At 58.6% G+C, this 22,554-nt stretch overlaps 1 protein-coding gene across 1 annotated transcript; it reads right to left on the reverse strand.

Annotated features, from left to right (window-relative positions):
• Positions 1-1,584: 1,584 nt before the first annotated feature.
• Positions 1,585-14,920, reverse strand: PRDM12 (PR/SET domain 12). The gene is made up of 5 exons (XM_061200922.1): positions 14,698-14,920; positions 12,739-12,929; positions 11,082-11,237; positions 3,400-3,511; positions 1,585-2,012 (listed from the first exon to the last, which is right to left on the reverse strand). Exons 1-5 carry the CDS (start codon positions 14,918-14,920, stop codon positions 1,585-1,587), a joined length of 1,110 nt encoding a protein of 369 aa, XP_061056905.1.
• Between the last annotated feature and the right edge of the window lie 7,634 nt (positions 14,921-22,554).

Below are 22,554 nucleotides of genomic sequence, written 5' to 3' on the forward strand. Positions count from 1 at the left end.
AAAAAAAAAAAAGTAAGTAAAGATTTGGGAGCAGTAACAAAGCAAGACACTGATATTTGAGAGTCAGCTGGAAACCACGAGGAATCTGCCCAGCCCCTTGGGAGATTTCTGATTTTTTTGTACTGTGGTCATCGCTCTGGGAGCTGACACCCAGCTGTGACAAGGGTGACTTTCAAAACCAGCAAGTGGAACAACTCTTCCTGCCGCCTCTCCAACTTCTAGACATTTTTCCTTTTCCTTTTCCATATTTCCTTTTCCTTTTCCATATTTCCTTTTCATGCAGACAATAGCATCAATCCATTCAGATGCTAAGTGATAAATGTTCCAAGTAATTTTTATTTTAGAATACAAGAGAGGTACAAACGTATTTACAGTTGTACATATACAATCAAATAATATATATCACAGTTTCGTAAATATCATTTTAGATAAATATTTACAAAGTTAAAGTGACCAGTTTCTGGAAGTAGAACACAAGTTTTTGAAAATTCTATACATTTTGTACTTTTCATTAATATTATTATAGTTTATTTTACAAAACGCCCTACGGGAATTCTAGTAAATGACTGCAAGGTGGGAAAGGCGACACCAGAGGGCGCCCACGGCCGGAGCTTGGGGAAACTTGGGACAGAGCAAGGGCGGAACCTCCCGGGATCCCGCACAGCTCGGAGTTGCTTTCCGGGCTGAGAAGCCAGTCTTGGCCTCCTCGGGTCGGATAGTGGCGAGGAGGGGCGGGAAACTTCCACTTTCCAAGCTTGATGTCAGAGCTGAAGCGGAGGAGGCATTGGTCCAACCCTCTCATTTTACAGATGGGGAAAGGGTAAACGGAGGCCCAAAGAAGGGCAGGGCCTTTCCCAGGGTCCCCATAGTGGATTTCCGTCTTGCCTTCATTCTCAGCCTACCTGGCACATTTGTGCCTCGTCCATCCCCAAGGAGCCGACTTTCGGGGAAAGGTGGCCCGAAGGAGAGAAGGGCCCGCTTGGCAGGGAAGGGCAGGTCTCTCCGGCCTCTTCTGGCTGCCCCTGAACCCCTTCAGTACCCAACTCTCACGGTCGCGTCCGTGAGTCCTGACATTGCAGGATACCAGTCTCAGAGGCAGGAGGAGGAGACAGACGCGCGTACTGCCCGGGCCCGCTGCCCACACTGGGACAGGGAGCTCCATCTCAACACGCAGCTCTCTGTGGGGGTGGTGAGGGCCCCCTTTCCCCGCTGAGGTCCCTCGGAGACTTTCGGTCCCCTCTCCTGGCACCCACCAGGGGGCTCTCAGCCTGGGCAGCCGACTCCACAAGAGGAGGGAGACTCGGGGTTGAGGCCGAGCATGGGGACCCCCTGAAGAGGAGGCGGCCGAGCAGCTGCACCAGCTGGGCGGCCCGCGAAAAGGACGTCACCCCTCAGTGTCCTCATCTGCGAAACGGGGCGAAGAGTGTATGCCTGGGCGTCATTTCTGGGGCGCACCTACAGCGCCGGGTCCGGCGGCCGCGTGCCGCAAGGAGTGCGAGTCGGGAGGGAGAGCAGCCCCGCCGCGCGCCCCGGCGGGCTGGCCGGCGGAGGCGCGAGCGGGCGGGACCGGGCGCGCCGCGGCGCTCACAGCACCATGGCCGGCAGGTGGTGCGCGGCGGCGGCGGCGGCGGCGGCGGCGGCGGCGGCGGCGGCGAGCGCGGGCGCGTGCGCGTGCGGCGCGGGCAGCGCGGGCGAGTGGGCCTGCAGAGCGGCGCTGGGCGGCCGGTGGCGCGCGCTCTTCTGGTGGGCGCGCAGGCCGGCCAGCTGCGAGTAGGCGCTCTGGCACACCTGGCACTTGTAGGGGCGCTCGCCCGTGTGCAGGCGCACGTGGTTGCGCAGCGTGGACGACTGGCTGAAGCGGCGGTTGCAGAAGCGGCACACGAAGGGCTTGTCCAGCGTGTGGATGCGCATGTGCGAGCGCAGGTTGCTGCGCGAGTTGAAGCCGCGGTGGCAGATGACGCAGCGCATGCGGCCCGAGGTGCCCGCCGCCGGGTCCGCCGGGTGGAAGTCCTCTGGCCGCGCGGGCGGGGCCCGGGGGGCAGGCGGGGAGGGGGAGAGAGAGAGCAGCCTCGTTAGAACCCGCGCGGCCGCGGCCCGGTCTCCCCGTACCCGTCCCCCACGTGCGCCCCTCCCAGGGCCCAACCGCCTCCGATCGTCGGGTGGCCACTGCGCAGATTGCTGGCACTGGCAGAGGGGTGGGAGAGGCAGCAAGAGCCCTGGCCTGGGATCAAATAGGAGTGGGACTCCAGACCATGCTGCGAGATCTCAGGGACTTAGTGACTTAGCTTCGGGAAACCTCATCCGTAAAATGGGAACGTACTACGATCTCACAGGGCTATGCACGACTACACGAGATGATCACAAAAAACTGACGTCTTTGAAGATTACTCTGTATTGATCACTTTACCTGCCTGAGGCCGGACATGGGGAAGTACCAGGTTTATAGTAACCTTCCATCAGTGGTAGTCACTGTTATAACTCCTCCTCTCCCTCCCAAAACCTTTCATTTATTCATCCCACAAATATTTACTGAATGCCAACTATGTACCAGTGAACTGCACCTCACTTTTCTCATCCCTGAAATGGAAGTAATAATAGCATCACGCCCAAAAGTTGCAGTAAGGGTCAGAGAAATGGTTTGTGAAACATTAGCTGCAGAGCAAGGGCTGGATAAACAGTAGCTCCTGAGCCTCAGATTCATCCTCTAAAAATAAGGATAACCAAATATCACAAGGGTTTTATGAGGACCCATGTGGGATGACACCTGTAGAAGGTTTAGCGCAATACTTGGCAGGAAATAGGTCTTGAGCAAATGGTCTCTACCGTGATGATCAGCGCCCCACCCCACCCCGCTGCAACACACACACAGGCACACTCTGCTCTGCCTTCATTCAACAGGTTTATACTGAGCACCTACTCTGGGCCAGGCTCAGCACCAGGGACAGGGCAGGGAAATGTAGATTGTGAGAGCTGGAAGGGAGGTTAGAGATCATCTCGCCCAACATCCTTCTTTTACAGGTGGGTAAACTGAGGCACCGAGCCATTTCCCAAGATTGCACAGAAGAACTGGAACTCAATCCAGTCTCCTACTGCCTGGCCTGTTGCTCCTCCACCCAATCTGCCCCCAGACAGTCTGTCTTGTCCAAAATCAGAACTGTCTTCTATCTATGCCTGGACCATGGCAGCGGCTCCAGGGGCATTGGCCTCCTTGAACCAGTAAGTCCCATGTGCTTGATGCTGCTGGACGTGGAACCAGGGTCCCCAGAGGCCAGGAGCCTCCCTGCCAAACACACACACACACACACACACACACACACACACACACTCACTGACTCACTCACTCTCTCTCTCGGGCTTCCATGGCCCCCTTGTCATTGTGGCCTCGTGGGGACTACCTACCATGCTTGTTCTTTTTCTGCTCCTCCTCCAGCCCGGGCACACCAGGGATCCCCAGGAAGGTGTTGTGTGAGTTTCCATACCACACCAGCAGCTCCTGGTCTGGAGGGATCATCTGTAGGGAAGGAGGCAAAAGGAGATCAGGAAAAAAAAAAAAAAAAGATCAGGAAGGCAGCAGCCCGGGGGGGGTCCCCTCACAGCCGGGAGTGGCTGTCCTGGTGCCCACCATGGAGATGTGGATACAGTCTCAGCCCCAAGAAAGGCACACTTGGGTCCCTTTCCTCCAAGCTATCCCCGGCAAGCTTCACAGACACGGAAGGCCTTAGGATGCTCTGCCCCTCTGCCTGCCTCTGCCTGGACTTCTCGCTCTCTCTGTCCTGGCTCTGCTGCTGGGACCAGAGCTGTCTCCTGGCCACACAGGAGCTCCCAAACTGACAGCAATGGAATGGAAACCTTGCCACAAGCAGAAGTAAAGGAAGAAGGAAAGCTAGAAAACTTTTCATTTCTCTCCGAGGGGAAGCAGAGTCAGCCAGCCCTCAGGTCTGTGGGGCTGAGCCAGACGTTCCCAAGGAGTGTGGCCTGCGGGGCACCCTGTGGTTCTCGGTTACACCCTGCCTGATGATGTTCTGGAAATATCTCTTATCCAGAGCAACCACGAGGCAGCGCCACGTCACATACCCTTCTCTCCCCATCACAGGGCTCCGCCTGACTCCCTGCACGGGGCTAAAAAAGAAGCATTCAGTTCAGTGAACACCTCCACCTCCGGAAATACTGGAGCACACAGCCTTAAACAAGATCCATTTGCCATGTCCTAGGTCTATGGCAGAGAACTCCACAAATGGTGACAGGGCTCTGCTGCTCCCAGGGGAGGACCTGCCCCAGGGACATGGTGCCGGCGGTCAGGAGGGAGGGCTTTGCAGTGACAATCCAGGGAGGCAGTGGAAGGCCTGTTCCTGAGGTGGCGCTGACCCCGCCCTCTGGGACAGCCCAGGGGCCCGCCACACCTTTGGTGGAAGCCAGTTATTCCTCAAAGCAAAGAACCTTCAGGCCCCAGCCAGCTAGAGCAAACGAGAGAGGGGAAGGCCCATCGCCTCCCAAGGCCTGGACCCCAGAGGAGCTAGCTGTGGCACCCACCCTGGGGGTCACTCTCTGATCTGCCCAGAGGAAGGTGGATGCCGCCCCCCCGGGCAATGGCTGGACTGTTTTTCTGGTGGGTCTTCTTTTAGTTGAAGTACAAAAGATCACACAGGACTCCATCTAGGGCTGTCTGAAATCACACCAGAATAGGGCCCTTCTCCTTGGCCTCCACGGTCACAGAGAAGGCCCCCGCCCCTTCCCTTTGGTTCTGGCCTGCAGACCCCCGATCTGCTCGCCACACCTTCCTTCCTCTGGTCAGAGCCAGGAAGAGCCTCAGAGCATCACAGCCAGCCCTGCTGGACCCTGAAAGGAGAGGGAAGCAGAGAGAGGAGGGGGTGGGAGAAGTGAAGCTCCAGGGGGCCTAGGCAACGTCCCTCCTCCTAAGGCTCAGCCAGGGGTCACTGTGCCCCTTCCCAACAGACCCTACAGCCCATGGGGTGTCACATCAAGCCTCAGGGACAGTGAGTGATGAGGAGCCGGGCAGAGGGTGCCACACCAGCTCGGACTGACGGGGTTTAAATATGGAAAAACCAAATGCAGTCCCGGAACCCAAGGAAAATTAGGCAGTGCGTCAAAGAAAGCAGGCAGGTTAGAATGTGGCACCACAGCAAGAGTCCTCGAGGCCTCTCTGGTCATTCATAGTCACGGCCGCTGTCCAGGAGGCCAGCGGGGGTCAGAGCTGGAGACCCTGCTGGAGAAAGGGTGGAGCTGAGAGAGTTTTGTGAACCCCTTAGAAAAGAGGGTGATGGAGCTAAAATACTCAAGATAAATTCACTGTGAAGGAAGCTGCTGAGAGATGGTGCCGGTGGGCCCTCGGTCACTGGGTCCCTGGGTGACCCTAGGCAAGCACTCTGTCTCTCTAAGCTTGTCTCCTCAAGTGAAGGGGGTGGGGAGTATGATCCCTGAGGCTCCCCCAACTCTAAGACTCTGATTATGTCACCTCTGACATTGTCCCAACCCCTGGCTTCAATTCTCAGACGACACCAGATGTTTATACATCACGGTTCTTCTAAAGCAACCAACCCCTTGTCCAACTGTCTGTACACGCCCCTTCCTTCAGGACACGGTACTGCTGAGGTTTCCGGCTCAGTCCCTGGGCTCACACACGTCGGGGTCCACTTGGGCTCCCCACCTGCCGAGCGTGCCACTTTGGGCAAGGTGCCTTCTGTCACTGGTTCTCAGTTTCCTCAACTGGAAAGCAGGGACGGTTCTGTAGCCTCACGGGGTGCCTGTCTGGGCTCAACGGGGCCACGCACTTAAAGCTGTTTGTACTATTTTCCGAGAGCTCATCAACCGCTCAGAGAAGCTGGCAGCCATCTCCGGGACATGGGGTCCTTCAGTTGTCCCCACGGAGCGTGAGGGGTGGCCCAGGATGACCTGCGGCTTTGCCTTCAGTGACCATCAAGAGCACAGGCTGGGGACTTCCCTGGCAGTCCAGTGGTGAGGCCTCGGCGCTTTCACTGCTGAGGGCCTGGGTTCAATCGCTGGTCGGGGGATTAAGATCCCACAAGCCGCGCAGCGAAAAAATAAAAAGCAGCACAGGCTGGGCCCACGTGCTCCCAGGACACCAGTGCCACTCCGGTGCCACCTCTTCCCTGGCCCATCTGCCCAGGGGGGAGCACAGATGTGGGATGAGAGGATCAGCAAGTCCCCAGTGCGAGCTGCATCTCCACCCCCAGACATGCAGTCCGGGAATCAAATATCTAAGTCAACACCGGCCTTTTCATTTGAATTGACTAACAATTGTTATTAAATATAAAACAGATATAACAGCAACAACAATCATGATGGTGAATGAGGAGCCAAGAACAAATTCTGAATATTATTATTTAAAATGGTGGTTGGGAATAATATTTTTAAAATAAGAGCTTTAATATTGACCGTTTCAATATAGGCTGAGTCATGTATTTACTAACACATTTTTCAAATGTACTAAAATTAATTTTACTAGTGCATTTTTAAAATTAAAACAGTGATACAGACACAAAGGAGTATGTAAGGAAAAGTAACTCTCTCTCCCACTCAGGGCACCCAGCCACTGTGGCCGGTTTTCTGCGCATCTTTCCTCAGAAGGGTTTGTCGTTTTGAGACCAGTGTTTTTTTTTAATGCTGATTTAAGGTGCGTGAGGAACAGCATGATGGAGCAGAGTGACTTTCATTTTCTACAAGATGCATCTGATTTTTTAAGAATTAATGAGCACATATTACGTTTATACAAAAAAATATTTTTTAAAGAGAGGAAATCTATTAAAAAGAACCTACTAGAATTGAGAATGACACACATCCCCAGACAGCAAGAAGCCTCCAGCTGTAAAGCAGCGCTGGGGAAGGCGGCCTCACCCGCACAGAGGCCGGGCACTGGAGTCTCTCTCTGCCCTTCAGAGCTCTGGGAAACCAGCAGCAGGTCCTGGCCTGGACCTGTGGCATCTGCTTGCTCCTGGACACCCCTCATGCAATGACCCCAGAGATGGAGACCAGGAGTGCCGGGGAGACCCACAGCCTCTTCCCTGAGATCTTAGTACCGTTGTCCAGAGGCTGCCAGGGTCCCATCAGCCAATCACCTAAGTGCAAAGAATGGCCACGGTCCCGTGCAGGCCTCCTCAGTAGGCCTGTTTCTTTATGACCAACACTCTGGCCTGGCCCAGCCAGGGCTTTCCACGGGGGCTCGGAGAAGGAGAATCAGCTGCTCATCTACTTTTCTGGGGATCCGAGACTGGCTCAGGATACACAATAAACAAAGCAATTCCCAAAGAAATGAATCCTGTACCATAAAATCCACATCATCAAGACACGGGGTGAATATCAGCGCCTGACTCCTTGGTTGACAAATTACATACTCTCCCAACTGGTGCCTATTCACCTTCCCTATTGGCCCAGAAGTTCTGTCCTGACCCATTTCTGAATTTTTATTATCAATTGAAAACGTTTGGGGGTTTTGGTTTGTTTTCCCAATACAAATTCATGTCACAGTATTGAACATGCTCCCAGGAGGGTCTGATGTCCTCCCCGTCCCCCGGTGGTACAGAAGCCCTTGTCTAGAAGGACCTCAGTGTCATCTGGATGAATATCAATTTCCATTGTACCACAGATGTCCCAACACACCAATTAATAGAGTTCCAGCAAATAGATATTGGCCAGGGAGGTCCCACGGCATGGTGACCAAGGGCTCCACCGTGGGGTCACACAGGTCTGGATTCAAATCACAGCTCAACAATCTCCCAAGATCTCCCTGAACCTTAGTTTCAACGTCATTAAAACAGGGATAGTGATAGCACCAGACTGAGTGGATTCGAGTTTTTCAAAGTTGCTAAGACCCTTAGCACGGTGCTGGCACATGGTAACTGCTCCACAGATGGTAGCATCATTAATTATGCTTATTATTAATAATCAAAGTGCCTAACTGCACCCACCGGTGAGCAAGTTCAGAAGGAAAATGGTGCTTGCCCTCATAGAGCCAAGAAAAAGAGAGATGGGGCTATGAGGCTCTAGGGGAAAAAAACCCCAAAACAAACCTCAATTGCCTAAAATGAGAAGAAAAGCAGCTGAAAGAAAAAGCCCACACTTCAGGGCACAGTCATTTGCCAAAAACTCAGGAGGGGAAAAGCCTGGGAATTTTCTTCCCGGTTCCCAAATCCAAAATTTTCATAATTTCTTCCTAAATCGTTTTCTTGTGTTGAGTTTTGGGGTCAAAGTTCTTGCTTCCCTGGGGCAGCTGGTTTCTTTGCCGGTTTTGTTTTCTTGGGAGAAAAGGGTCCGTGTGTCCACTTTCAACCCAGCCCCCATCACCTGGACTTATTCATTCAACATTTAGTGCCCATTTGCTATGTGCTGGGCGCTTTCTAGAAATGTCATATTAGGCACCTGAGGTTACAGTAAGTTCTTCTGTGGTTGAAGATAGCGAGGGGAGAGCCTGGGATAACATGTTGGTAGATCCAGCCAGATGCAAAACCCCGCCTAGGGATTCTGCACAGACTGGCCGGCCTGGAGACCCATCACCCTCGTCTCCGTTTGGACAGCTGTTAACTTGTATTTGTGGGAAATTTTAGAGCAGCAGTAGTATATTCTGCTTATTGAATGAAGATGTTTCTTCTCATTTTTTTTTGGCAAGTAATGGGTTACTGTTATGAAATATACACAGTGGTTCTGAGTGACGGAAAGATTAAGAAAACAGGTCATGGCACAGACCCTTCTTGGCTCCCTCACACACACGCACAGAACAAACAGCCCACGTATTCCAGAAATTTCTTCTGGCCGAGCCCTGCTGCACGGTGGTCACACACACCTGGACACACGGTTGGTCCGGTAAGCGGCATCTGACATTTTGACACATTGCTTTAAGAAAACTGCCACCACGAAAAATGTACCTAACTTCACTTACTAAAAGTGAAATGGGTGATATTTTGTGTTTCCTTATTCCTCACTCCAGCGCTCGGCTTGCTAACTCTGTAAAAGCATGAATAGCCAAACTGGTGATATCTACTTATCTTGATCATATACGGTAGATTTTCCCGATCCTCTTTTTTCAACTTAAATTCCTGATCAAATGTAGATGACTTTTTAAAAATCTTATAATCTTAGATTCCTCCATGGAGATACACTTCAGCCACCTTGTCCTCCGACTCTGAATTTCTGTATAAACGTCTATTAATATTTCCCAACTCTGTTCAGCTCTCAGCCAGTGTGACCTGAACAGCAAGATGAGACTCAGGCCTCCGCAACTGACGCCATGGGGAGTCCTTTTGCCAAAATCATATCAGCATCCTTACCCTCTCTCCTATGTGTAAGCACGTGTGTGTGTGAGCGTGCGTGTGTCTGCGTGGAGGGATGGAATGATTGTGTGTCCCCCATCTCATCTGTTTCAGGGTGGCCGGGAAGCAGTGTGCAAATGTGAGGACGCGTGTGAGGTTGAGCGGGTAAAGGGGGGTGCTCTCTGCCAGAAGTGAGGTTCAGCCACACATGAGGCTGATCCTAGGATGTCTAACGGGAGGCCCTTGCTCCCATAGGGTGGCAGCCCAGCCAACAGTCACAAGAAACACCTCTGTCCTCAGCCTGGGCCACCGTCAGTCCTATCCTCGCACTGTCCCACCTCACTTGAACCCCAGTCCAAGAACGGCTCACCTTTCTTTTTTGTTTCTTTTGTGTCGCACAGCTTTCGGGATCTTAGTTCCCTGACCAGGGATTGAACCCAGGCCCCGGCAGTGGAAGCGCCGAGTCCTAACCACTGGACCGCCAGGGAATTCCCAACCTTTCTTTACCCTTCTTGGTTCTCCTCAGGTCCAGCCCTTGGCTGGACCACACCAGGGCCCAGGCAAAGGCCATTCTGTTGTCACTCCTGGAAGATTCCCAGGGGCCTGGTTATTGAGGGACAACTGTCCAGTGCCCCTCGGGGCCGTAGAAAGACATGGGGCTCTGAGTTACAGGAAGAAAACGGACTAAAGGAAAGGAGAGTCATTCTCTGGCCTGGGGCAGGGGGCTCCTTCAGAACACCCCCAAACTCAGCCAAGCCTAGCTGCACCCCAAGGGGCACCGTGCTTGTCCCTCCACAGAGAAGAAGAAGCGTGAGGTCCAGAGGACTACGGGGGGAAGAGCCCCACCACCCGTGCAGAGCACTCGCCACCAACCTGCCACAGGGAAGCTGGGCTGCCTGCCCCCTCCTGGGCGGGACGCTGAGCAAATGTCCTGCCAAGAGACAACGTGCAGGGAGGGTCCTAACAGCATGGCTGCTTCGGCTACCACCGCCCGGCTACCACCACTCGGATTGCTCTGTGCTATCATCATCTCCCCAAACACTGTGAGCCTGTCTGCCTCTGCCCAAGCGTTTCCCCACTGGGGACACCTCCTTTTCCCATCCCGCCTGAACCTCTCCCTGCCCTGGGCCTGGCCGGCTCCTCTGACACCCCCTCCCACCCACCATGGGATATGCTATTTAATCTCTCCCTTTCTCTCTCGTCTGAGAAGCTTCACCCAGCTCAGACATTAGTGTTAGCATCCCTCACAAATGCCCATGAAAGCTCCCAAGTCTGCCAGTCACCAAGGGAGACCCAGCAAACTGGAGGTAATCACAGAATCCTCCCTTGTGGATTAAATACAATAACGCACATACAGCGTCTAGGAAAAGCCTGACGCCACAAGTGATCAGGATGTGATAGCTGAGATTAGAGTCGTGCGTGGTCCACCCGTCACTGGTGACGGGCAACGCACAGCCAAAACGCTGCTGACACAACGCCCTCTCTCCCACCCAAATGCTTTCCCTGGGCTGCCTTCTGGTGTCTTTCTTTCTGTATTTCTACGGCTTCTCAACCAGTTATCCGGGGACCCCAGTTGAGGTGCTCATGATATTCACGGTGGCATAAAGTGGAAAGTTCTGTCCTTTCTGATCTACAGCAGAAAGCTTGCCCTGGAGGTCGTGCTCCCAGAGACAATGATGCATGGGCCTCAGTCCTCCAGCCTGGGCAGGGCCAGCTGGGCCAGCATCTACGCCCCTCTCTCCACCTCAGTCCCCGGACACAGCGGCCCGGCTGCTTCTACACAACAGTACACACACTCACCTCAATGGCTTTGTAGAAGATGCTGGTGCCAATCTGGACCACCTCCAGGTTCTGCTCCTGTTCATTACGTGCGCATTTGATGTAGGTCATCCAGCTTCGGTGGTCCTCCTGGCTGGCGTCGATGAAGTAGCGCACCGTGCCATCCTCGTTGAACACCTGGGCGCAGGTGAATCGGGGGCCGGGTGAGGCAGGGCTGTGTCATGTGTGCCGCCTGTGGCCAGGGCTAGGCCCCAGGCTGGGCACATCCACACACTCTCTCTCTCCATCCTCACAACAGCCCCAGGAAGTGGACGCAGCTATTATTGTCTTAGTTTTCCAGCCGATGAAAGGGAGGCTCAGAGCAGTACAGTGACTTGCCTGAGGCCAGCTGGCTAGAAGTGGCCAACAGGGAGTCAGTCTCCGGGGCCCCACAGGCTCCTGCTGCCATGTCCTCCCCATCTCCAGATGAAAAGCATCTCCAAGAGATCACTGAGCATACAAAGTGGCATCCACTCCAGCTAGTTCTCTGGGGATGCAGAGGTGCTCCCCAAAGCAGCACAGAGCACTGGCCAGGACCTCAGCGGGGGACACAGAAGAGCCTAGAAAGGGAAGGCTGGCTCACTGTGTCACCCTGGCCTGCCCTAGGCCCCCTTTGTGGGAGCTGCCAAAAGTACTCAGAAACCAAACTGGACCCCAACTTCCTAACCCAGCAACAAGTGGAGATGGGAACCACGGCCCAGGCCTCCAGAGGTGGAAGGAGGTGAGGTTAGGAGAGGCCTCATGGCCCTCTGCTCTCTTCCTTTGCTCCTGTGACCAGGTGCAGGATTTGTCCCATTCGTCTCCTTAATGGTCTGCCAGGTGGGGGCTATGGTGAGGAGCCATGGGGGAAGGAGGGGAAATGACATTAGGGAGAGGGTGCCTCAGCCTGGCCTCCTCAAGGTGAGAGCCCCAAGAAGAGGAAGTGCTCTGGGAGGGGCTTTGTCCCAAGGGTGGCCCTCCCTGGCATCTGGCACTGTTGTGGAGGAGGAGGGTCAGAAGACCCTGGATGGAAGGTCAGTTTCCTTCTGTAAAATGGGAATAATAACTCATAGGGCTGCTGAGATAATCTGGTGGAATGCAGGCCCAGGGCTCAGAAAGCCGACTCAGTGCCAGTTAATCGGTGTTCATTTCCAATGTCATGATTCTGCTTGGGTTGAGAAGCCGACTCCCAAGGAGCACAGGCTCCCTTCATCCTTCCTTCCAGCCACCCCTCACCCCAAGGCCAGGGCTGGCTTTGAGGGGCTTTCCTTGCTGCTTCTGGAGCGAGGGAAAGAATGCAGGTGGCTGGGAGGTGGCTCCCAGGCGTGGCTTGCCAGCTCTCCGTGGGACCCTGGGCAAAGGGCATGGCCTCTCTGGGTCTCCGTACCCTCCTCTATGAAGCGGACCTAACAAGGGACGTGATCCCTAGGGCCGGCCAGAGGAGAGCGCCTTCGCCTCGCAATTTGGGGAGGAACCTCCAGGCATCAGGCGGCATAGGATCCGGCCTCAGGGAGCGTCAAGGCCTGGCCCAAAGCGACCGCAGCTTCCAGCGAGTGCGGAAGTAGCGGCCGGATGCCAGGGCCCCACCCGCAGCCCGCAGCCAGCACCCCGCAGCCCGTGCCCCGCAGCCTGCAGCCCGCGCCCCGAAGCCCGCGCGTACCTCCCACATGAGGTTGTTGTTCTTGCAGATGTCCACGTGCTCCGGGGCGATGACGCGGCCGGTGAAGGGGCCCATCTCGGTGCCCGCCTTGATCCACGTCTTGGAGAAGATGCCGAGGCCCTCGCCGGGGATGGAGCTCTGCGCGATGATCACCTCAGCCGGCAGCACCAGGCTGGACAGCTTCTGCACCTCTGTGGCCGCCAGGCATGGGGACTGGGTCAGAGCCTGAGGCAGAGGAGGCCCGGCTCTTCCCCGGGGGTGGAGGCTCAGCGACCCGAGTCTCCTCTGATTGCAACCCGGGGACCCTCCGAAAGCGAGAGGTGCTTTGGGACTCATTTCGAGGGGAGTTTTTTGTTTGTTTGTTTGCACCTGTTTTTGTTTTTAGTCTCTCCAAGAATTCTCAAAGCACCCACAACCTCCCCTGCCCTCCACCCCGGCAAAGTTTAAGAACTACTGAGCCGACAGCAGTGCGTGGCTTTACTAATGGGTAAACTGAGGCCCGCTCCCACGAGGGGGTGACGGCCCAGCCAAGATTCTTTCGCCCTGTCTCGTTCTGGGCCGATCGTGCGTCGCTCGGCGCTCACTGCGCGTCGCGGCACCGAGCACAGGGCACGGTCGGAGGACCCAGGACGCGGTCAGGGCTTCTGACTCCCTTCGCGGTGCTGGGGGGCGGGCCTCGCGCCCGGGGCGGGCTGGCAGCGCCCGGAAACGAAATCTAGTTTCGAGGCGGCGGAAGCTCAAAAGAAACGCAGGCGACGGCGGGCCGTGTCTCGCGCTCTCTGGGTGACCCCGGGCGCGCCTAGGTCCCTCGCTGCCGCCGGGATCCGGGGTGCCAGGAAGGGCAGTGCCCGGATCGAGGCGAGCCGCGAAGTCGCCTCTCTGGGCGGACAAGAGCCGGGGCGGCCCGCAACCTCCGAGGGTCCCCCCGCCTGGTCGGGCAGCCGGAGTGGGAGCGGCGAGGCGCACAGGGGCGGCCTCCGTGTCTTACAAGGTCCCCCTCTAAGCTACCTGGGAAAATACCCGGCCAGCGGGCCAGCTGAAAGGGGGGGTTAAACGGTGTCCATTGCGGCGCGGCCGGCAATTTGTCACGCTGTTAAAGTGATCGCATTCATTCGGCTCCATTCGAAAGAAATTGCTAATTCTAAATTCATTAGCCCTGGAAGAATGCTGTAGCAGTAAATTGTAGCTCAATGCGGAGGGGACTTGTTTAAAAGGGGCCGAGGAATTCCCCTTACAAAAAGGGGGGATTAGATGGTTGACATAGCGTGAATGGAAGTGGAATTAGTCTGCACGGTAAATTAAGAGAGGAACAGAAATCGTAAAGGGGGAAAAGGGGGCGACGCGCAGAGATGCCAGCGCCGGGGAAAGATATTGTTTGCGGGTTGATGAATGAGGAGTAAGAACTTGAGACATCTTAAAGAAAAGAAACTTTTCTTGCTCTCTTTCTCTCCGTCGCTCTCTCCGCGGCTTTCTCTCCCTCCCGCCCGCCCTCCGCCCCCTCCCCAGCCCCCGCTGCCTTTTAAAGTTCTTGGTTTAAGTGGGAACTTTCGCGGGTCAAGCCCAAGTTAACTAAATGAATTTAAAACCCCTTCTTTTTGAGTCAACTGCTATTACACGCCTAGTAAGGCTTTAAATGCCGGGAACCCTCCGGCTCTAAGGGGTGAGGGGCGGATGGGGAAGCGCGGGGGCGGCGCGCCCGGCAGCCTGGACGCCGAGATCTCTTCACCGAGCCGCGCGGGGTGGAGGTGCCCCACCCCCCGGCCCCTCCCCGCCCGGGCTTGGCCGCTCGCTCCCTGGTTCGGCTCGCGGGAAACTGAGTCACACGCAGCATCCGGAACGCCCAGATTGGCGCGAGCTGCTGAGACGCCCCGTGTCCCCGCCGCGTCCTGCGCGTGTGGGCCCGGGAATCAGGGGCCGCGGGGAGGAGGGGATGCGATCGGCCTCGACGGCGCGACTCACCGCCCGAGAAGGACTGCGCCAGGACCTCGGCGGTGAAGGCTGTCTTGGGGCTGGCGTGGTGGCTCTTGTCTTCGAAGAGCTGCTCGCCCAGCACGTTGCGCCAGCGGCCGTACAGGAAGCTGTGCAGGATGTCGGAGGTGATGACCTCTGCCAGCGCCAGCCCCGGCGCCTTCAGCCCTGTCTTGAGCACCAGGGCCTCAGCCGGGAGCACGGAGCCCATCATGGGCGGCCCGGGGCTCGCCGGCGCCGGGGAGGGACGGACGGACGGCCGGGCCGAGGCGGGGATGTGGTGGGCGAGTGGGGAGCACAGGGGCGAGAGAAGAGGGCTGTGATGGAGGAGGAGAAGGAAGAGGAGTAGGGGGACGACGAGGAGGGTGAGGATAGGACGCTGGAGGGAGCGGGAGGCGAGGGGGGCGCTGGGAGGAAAGTGAACGAGGGGGAGCGAGGCAGAAATGAAGAGAGAGATGGAGAAATCTGCGGAGATGGCAGAGGCGGCGCGGAGGGCTGGAGAGCCAGAGGTGGAGGCGGAGGCGGGTGCGGGGAGGGGGGCGGTGCGGGGTGGGTGGGAGGCGGGTGGCTTCAGAGAAACGGTGGCGAGGGGCTCTCGGCCGCGCGCTCGCCTCTCGCACACCCGGCCCGGACGGTCTTCCCCTTGGCAAAATCTCAGCGCCTTTATAGGAGCCGCAGTGACCCTCCTAATTGGTTATTAATGACCTCCTGACGTCGGAGGACAGACTTGTTGTACCCGGCCCGGCTCGAGGAGCCTTCGCCGCGAGAGCTCAAGGGGCGGGGGCGCTCGGGCCGCTCGGAACGTTCCCCCTGCGTCCTCCCGCCCCTCCCCGGCCCTTCCACCCCCCTCCTCTTCCTCCTCCTCTCCCCGTGGGAAGTGCCGGGCAGGGAGGGAGGCTAAGCCCGGGGCGAGGAGAGGAGGGGACAGAGCAGGGCAGGGGGCGCAGCGAGGATCGCTCGGACTCCAGGGACCAGACTAGGCCGGAGGGGACGCCTGGCCTCGGGCCCTGCGCTCAGCCACTATCCTAGTCCGGATCTGCGCTCAGCATCCCTTCCCGGCCGGGCCGGCATTCACCTCCCCTACGCTCCCTGGCCCGCCCGGCCCGCCGGGTCCCGCGCTCTCCCGGGCTCCACGCCCCAGACTGCGGTAGTCGCCCTGGAGCCAGCAGGCCCGGCGCAGGCCGCGCTGAACTCCTGCGCAGACGGCGCTGCGGAGGCCTGCTCTTCGCTTCAAACGGGCCGCTGCAGCCGCCCCGCTCGCTGCCCGCGGCCGGCTGTCAAACTCCTCCCTGGGCGGACAGGGCTGCGGGGCGGGGCTGCCGTCGGGGCTGAGCCCGGCCTGAGACGGCTTCGTAGGCGACCGTCCCCCGGTCCTAGGGGGGCTAGGTCGGGGTCGGGAAGGGCAGACCGAAATCCGAGATAGCCGCGGGTCGCTTGGAAAAGGCTTTCCTTACGGAGGCAGGGGGACCGAAAGGGATCTCCGGACCGTCGTGAATGGCAGCAGTGGCTGTGCCCTGGAGCGAACGCCCTCCGAATCTGCAGGCAGCCCCGGGCCAGGCCGCTGTGCGCCTTCGGCTTAAGGCTCGAGCCTCCAGGCTCCTTCGCTCAGCTGCGACCTAGGGAGGCCCGCTGCGTCCTGCACTCCTTCTTTCTTGCCTCCTTGCTCTCATCCTTTCTCTTCTGGCCTCCCTCTTCCTCTCTCCCTTCTTCCCCTCTCGCTTCCGCACCCCACCCCACCTCAACCTCGTCCCACCGGTAGACTTTCTTCGCGGAGGTTCCGAGGTACCCAGAGCGCCAGCGCGGTCTTTCGCCGGAGACAGGGAGCTGCTGAGCGCGGAGCCAAAGCGGGAAAGGTCACCGCTTCCTGCGGGCTTTGCCGCCTCCCAGGGTTCGCCTCATCCCCACCTCAGCCCCAGACAAGGGATGGGGAGCACAGGGACATCTCCATCTGCTGAACTCCTCAGCCCTCCCCCACCCCCACCCCCACCTCCACCTCCCTGCAACGTCAGATTCCGATAATGGAGCTGGGTTTTCTGGACGTTCAGGGCAGTGCGTTGGGCTCACAGTTAGCTGGAGGAATCGGACTCCCCAGGCCTTGTCCTCAGAGAGGGGACTTGGGTGGAGGGGCAGGGGGCCTGGCCTTCCTACAAGGAGTACCGTCCTCAGGCGCCTTGGCAAAGTGCTCCCTCCATCGCAGGGTCCTCCTGCCTTTGCTAAGCCAGCCTCACACCTGGCGGCCGCAGACACCCGGCCTCTGCATACCCCGTTCCGGCCAGTGGTCTCCTGGCACCCCGGGGTCCGCATCGGGGCGTAGAGTAAGGAAGGCAGCAACCACTGGCCTTCAGACCCAGAGCCCGGGTCACCTCGAGTCTGATGCCCAGGGGAAGCCGCACTGGGCAACAGGGGCGACCGTCGGGCCCGGTGCCAGCAGAGGGCAGAGCTGCGGAAGAGCGAGGGCAGCCCGCGGGTTAGGGTTTCGGAACCTCAACTTTCTTCCAGATGTCGCCGGAGAGTCACACTGGCTCTGGCTTGGGCCCAGAGTTCGCGTCTGAGGAGGGCGGATGGAGTCCGGGCATGGGAGCCTCACCCGCGCCTGGACCTCGGCTTCTACAAAGACTTGGTGGACGGGAAGAGAGTCACCAGGAGCCGCAACCAACCTCAGCGCCTCCGGGAGGCCAAGGAGGGATGAGGACTGCTGTGCATCCTTGGGTCGGCCCTTCCCCTCTCTGAGCCTCAGTGTCCTGATGTGTGCAATGGTTTGGGTTGGACTTTGTGAACTGAGGTTTCTTCCCGCCTGGTCTCTCTAGGTCAGGTCACTTTCCTCTGAAAGCCCCGAGGATTCCCAGCCCACACCCCACTGAGAAAAAGTCCTCAGCTCTGTGCGGTCCCTCCGTCCTGGGGGTGCAGCATGTGGGTCCTGGACGCTAGCTCGGGGTCAGAAGATGAGAGGATCGAGGGTCCGGAGTGCGGCCAGGGAGCCCTCTTCTTTCCCCTGGACCCGCAAACCCTGGGAGAGGTGCTGGGGGCCGGGCGGAAGCGGAGCCGGCCCCGAGCGTCTCCTCTGAGCCCTCAAGTTGTGTGCTTCTGTTCTAGCCGCAGACCCACCCGACCGCGCTCCAGGGAAAAGGGGACCTGTAGGGAGCGCCCCAGTCTCAGGGCCCATTGGAATTGGGGAGCAAGGCCCCCCGCGCTGGCATCTCCCCTCGCTGAGATCGCGAGGGAAAACACTGCACGTTCTGGGGTTTCTCCGCGGGTGAACCGTGTAGTTTTCCGCGGGGCCCGGGCGCGGAGTGTGCCCGCGCCAAGCCCCCTCCCTTAGCCCCGGCAGCCTGAACTCGCAGGCACCGCCCCCCTCGCGGCCGCGGGCCGCCGCTCCGAGCTCTCTTCAATATTCATGGACGTTAATAGAGAGGCCCCCAGTATATCGGTCCATTGTGGGCGGCTCGTAGGGCTTGAATAGGCCCCGGCCCCCTTTCTTCGGCGCGGCTTCCCGAGGGGCCAGGCCAGGAGTGAATGGCCCCGCTTCCCGCCCCGCGCCCCCTCCCCCTTGCGGGAAGAACATCTTTATCCCCGCCGCCGCCGCCGCCGCCCAGGCCCCCATTCACGCTGCCCGGGCTCCGGGCGGAACGAATCAATCGGCCGCGGCTCTTCGGAGGTCAGCCTCATAGCCCTGGCACCCCCGTCTCCTCGCGCCCACGGGAGTGGAGAGAGGGAGGCGGCGGCGGGCCGACAGACCCACGGGCTGAGGGGCACTGGGTGGGTGGGGAGGTGGCAAGGGCACGGGGACATCGGGAGGGGTGGCCGGGCCTGGGCAGGTGAAGAGGGACTCAGTGCCCCGAGGCCGCTGGAAGCCGGCTGACCTCTACTTGTTGCCCTGCGCAGGGCGGATCGCGGAGAGAACCGGGGCCGCTGCCCAAGCCCGGAGACCTGTCCTACCTCCCCTCGAGGCACCCGCACTAGCCCCTTCGGGTCCGGCGGCCGCACCCGCAAGGCCCAGGGCACGGGGTGGGGGGCAGCCTAGGGCTCCCCAGGCCACGCTTCTCGGCCCGCAGGGCACTTTCGTTCTCGCCTGTGCGCCCAGGTCCGGACTGCGCTCTTCCAGGGGCGTTCGGAGGGGAGGCCGGGCTCCTGGCTTCCGCGCCCTCGCTCGGCGTCCCGGCCCGGGTGGAGGGGGCGCTCGTCGGTCAGGCGGGGCCAAGGCGCACGGGTCCCCGCCCCTCCCGCCCCGCCGGCCCTAGGAGGCGCAGAAAGGAGCCCATTGTCCGCCGGGAAATACATTTTTGGGGGCCGAGTGAAAGCCCGTCTTTCTTTTGAACTTTAGAAGAAAGTCTTCTGCCTCGACCCTCGGAGGGAAAGATTTGTTCCCACCTCCCGGGGGCCCCGCGCGCCTCCTCCTCCCGAAACATCTGCCAGGGGAAAATCCACCCTGGAGGGCAGATCGCGCTCGCTCTAAGCCCCTCGAACTCATTAAAAAGTTATTAGCGGCGGGGGCAGGTCCCGCGCAGGTATCGATCGGCCAGAATGAGCCAGAGGAAGAAAAGGCGAAGAATGTGGACGAGCGGCGCCCCGACCCCCTGCCCCCGGTCCCCCGGCCTCCGGCGCTTCAGCCCCAAGGCGGGAGTGGGGCCCCTGAGCCGTCCGCGCGTCTCGCGGTCCGCGTGTCCGGCTGCCTCCGGCGGCTACTCGCCCCCTCCCCTGCCCGGCGCCCCCGCCCCTCCTCCCGCACGCGAGTTCCCGTCTCCTCCGCTTGCTCGCCGCCGCCATCGCGCGTCCCCCATCCACTTCTCTCCTCCTCTCCCTCCTTCCTCTGCGCCCTCTCCTTTTTCGCCTGCGCTCCGGCTCCCGCTCCGGCTTTCTCACACCCTCTGGGCTTCCTCCTCCCATTTCTCTGTCTTGCTGAGTCTCAAAATCTGGTCCCCACGCCCGCGTGGCCTAGGGAAGCTCCTTCCCCGCGTGGGGCCCGTGTGCCCCCTCCCGCGTTCCCGCGGGACGATTCGGGGCTCCGGGGGCGCCCCGGCTCGCGCGTACAAAGGAGCGACCGCTGCCGAGGTGGGATGGGAGGCGCGGGCCGCAGAGACGGTTTCAGTCGACGTGACTCGGGCCGGCCAGCGCGGGGCCGCCGGGTGAAGTGGCGGCCGCAGCGCCGTGAAGGGGGACAGCGCCCCTTCCTCAATCTAATTAGCCTCCGCGGCCGCGGAGAGACAAGGGCGCGCCTCGGGGCGCCCACGTCGAGCGCGTCGGCGCGGAGCCGGCGCCCCGGCCGGCAGGTGACTAGCACGCGAGCCCCTCTGGGTGCTGAGGCCCGGGTGCCCCCTCTCCTGCGCCTCCGGGAACCTTCTCCAGCGTCTCCCAAGCCCGGACCCCCAGGCCCGCCTTTGCCACCGCTAGAGTCCTGGCCGATCAAGGCGGCGGGACGGAGGGGTGAGGCACTTGGGGAGGCTGGACCTCCAGGGGGACGCGGCACGGCGGGAGAGGAAGCGCAGGCTTCCGGAAGCCTAGTGGGGCCGAGATGGAGGGAGACTGAGGCAAAGAGACGCCGAGATGGAAGGATCCAGATAAAAAGCAGTCTGAGACGTGGAGACACAAGGACACAGAGAAATGAAGGAAGCGGAGACAGGGATTCCAAAGGAGCCCAAGGCTTGGGGAGACTTCTTTGAGAGTTAGAGAGACGGTGAAGAGGCAGGAATGGGGAGGAACGGGGGTTCCTCAGACAGAGATTGGGGTAGGGGGTGGGAGTGGGGGAGGGGTCGACGAAAGCAAGCAGGAAAGATGAAGTGGGGGGTCGGGTCGGGTAGGTGGGAGACGGGCGGGCCCCTTCCCTGCCCGTCTTCCTCCAGGCCCTCTCGCCTGGCCCCTCACCCTCACCAGCTCTCTGCCCCTCCTGTGAGTCTAGAGGCAGCCAGAAGGAACCACGCCTGACTCACTCATGCCCCCTCCTTTCTCCAGAGGCCCTTCCCACCCCACCCTCAGCCTGCTGGCCTTCCTCCTCCACCTCCGGGCCCTCGCACCCGCTCACCCTCTACCGGGGATGTCCCAGAGCAGAGAGGCTTGGCACAGGGAGTTGTGCCCTAAAGGTGCAGCTCCCTGCCACCACCACTGCCACCTATACCATCTCCAGCCTCATGGGGAATCCTGGAGGCCCTGGTCATTCCTTTGTTCCAGAAATATTTATTGAGTGCCTATGTGTGCCAGGCTCTGGGCAAGGCCCTGGGGGGAGCAGGTGACCAGGGCAGACCCAGTCCTTGCTTTCTCTGACCAGCTTCCAGGGGTGGGTCACACTCTGGTGGGGCCAGAGGTGGTGGCAGCCTCTCCCAGGCCAGCCTGGTGGCTCTGGCACCTCCCTGGCTCTGATGCCTCTGTCCAAGTGACTTCGGCCTCATCTGTAAAGTGGGAACAATCACCCTGCCTGTCTCATGCAGCCTGATGTGCCCGGTGAGTGAGCTGACACTGAAGAGATGCCTGTGGCTGTCATCTCCGTTCTTGCCCCCTCTCCAAAGACCACTTGGCCTCACATGTACGGGTCCTCTGGCCCCATCAGGAGATGCCCCAAGCGCCAGAGACCTGAGGATGCGAGTCCAATCCTGACTCCAGCAGGTACTGTCCTGGAGCCAAGGCACTCACTTTCCCTCTCTGAGCCTCAGTTTCTTTATCTGCAAAATGGGGATAAGAATAGAAACTCCATTGGGAGAGCTGTCATGAGACATAAAAGACATCATGCGTGGAAAGCTCATAGGATAGAGAATGTACTTGATATATGGAAAACATTAGCAACTTTATTACATTTAAAAGTAACGGGCTTCCCTGGTGGCACAGTGGTTAGGAATCGGCCTGCCAATGCATGGGACACGGGTTCGAGCCCTGGTCCGGGAAGATCCCACATGCCTCGGAGCAACTAAGTCCGTGCGCCACAACTACTGAGCCTCCTCTCTAGAGCCCGTGAGCCACAGCTACTGAAGCCCACGCTCCTAGAGCCCGTGCTCTGCAATAAGAGAAGCCACCGCAATGAGAAGCCCACACACCACGACGAAGAGTAGCCCCTGCTCACTGCAACTAAAGAAAGCCCGCTCGCAGCAACGAAGACACAAGGCAGCCAAAAATAAATTAATTAATTAATTAAAAAAAAAAGTAACACATGTCCATGCTTGAAATTTTGGGAAATATAAAAGTAGGAATGTGGGTACCAGATATTACCTACAAAGGGGCATTGGAAACCATATGCTAAGGAAGTTGATCAGTATGCTAAGGAGTCTGTGTTCCAGTCCATGTCTTACAAAAAGTAGTTGGAATGAAAACAACAACCACCACCACAACAATAATATAATTAACATTTGCTGGGCACTCACTAAGTATCAGTACTTTTAAGTACTTCACGTGGATTTTTCTCAATCCGTCACACTGAGGTAGCTGCTATAATTATCTCCATCTACCAGAAGGGCAAACAGGCACAGAGAAGTTTTAGGTGTCTTAGGAACACTTCTGGCCCCATCAACAGTGGACCTGACCTCAATGGCTGCTGTAGGAAGGGGGTTATTTTCTCACAAAACAGATTGCAGAGGTTAGTAGGCATAAGTTTGTTTAGCATGTCAAGGATGAGAGGCCCGAGGTTCCCTCTGTTCTCATGGTCACAAGGTGGCTGCTGCAGCCCTGCCATCACAGGTGAAGGTGAAGGGGGCAGTGTCACTGACATGCCCCTGGTCACACACAGTGAGCAAAGAGCAGAGCTGAGACTCAAACTCAGGCAACCTGACTCCAGGGCTGGGCCTCCACCACTGTCCCGTACAGCCTCCTGGCTGGGGCTGCTAAGTCACAGTTGTGACTTAGGCGGACCCGTGCACTGTCTGCCAATGC

The sequence above is a fragment of the Eubalaena glacialis genome, chromosome 9, assembly GCF_028564815.1.
Source record: "Eubalaena glacialis isolate mEubGla1 chromosome 9, mEubGla1.1.hap2.+ XY, whole genome shotgun sequence".
In the NCBI taxonomy this organism is placed as follows: domain Eukaryota; kingdom Metazoa; phylum Chordata; class Mammalia; order Artiodactyla; family Balaenidae; genus Eubalaena; species Eubalaena glacialis.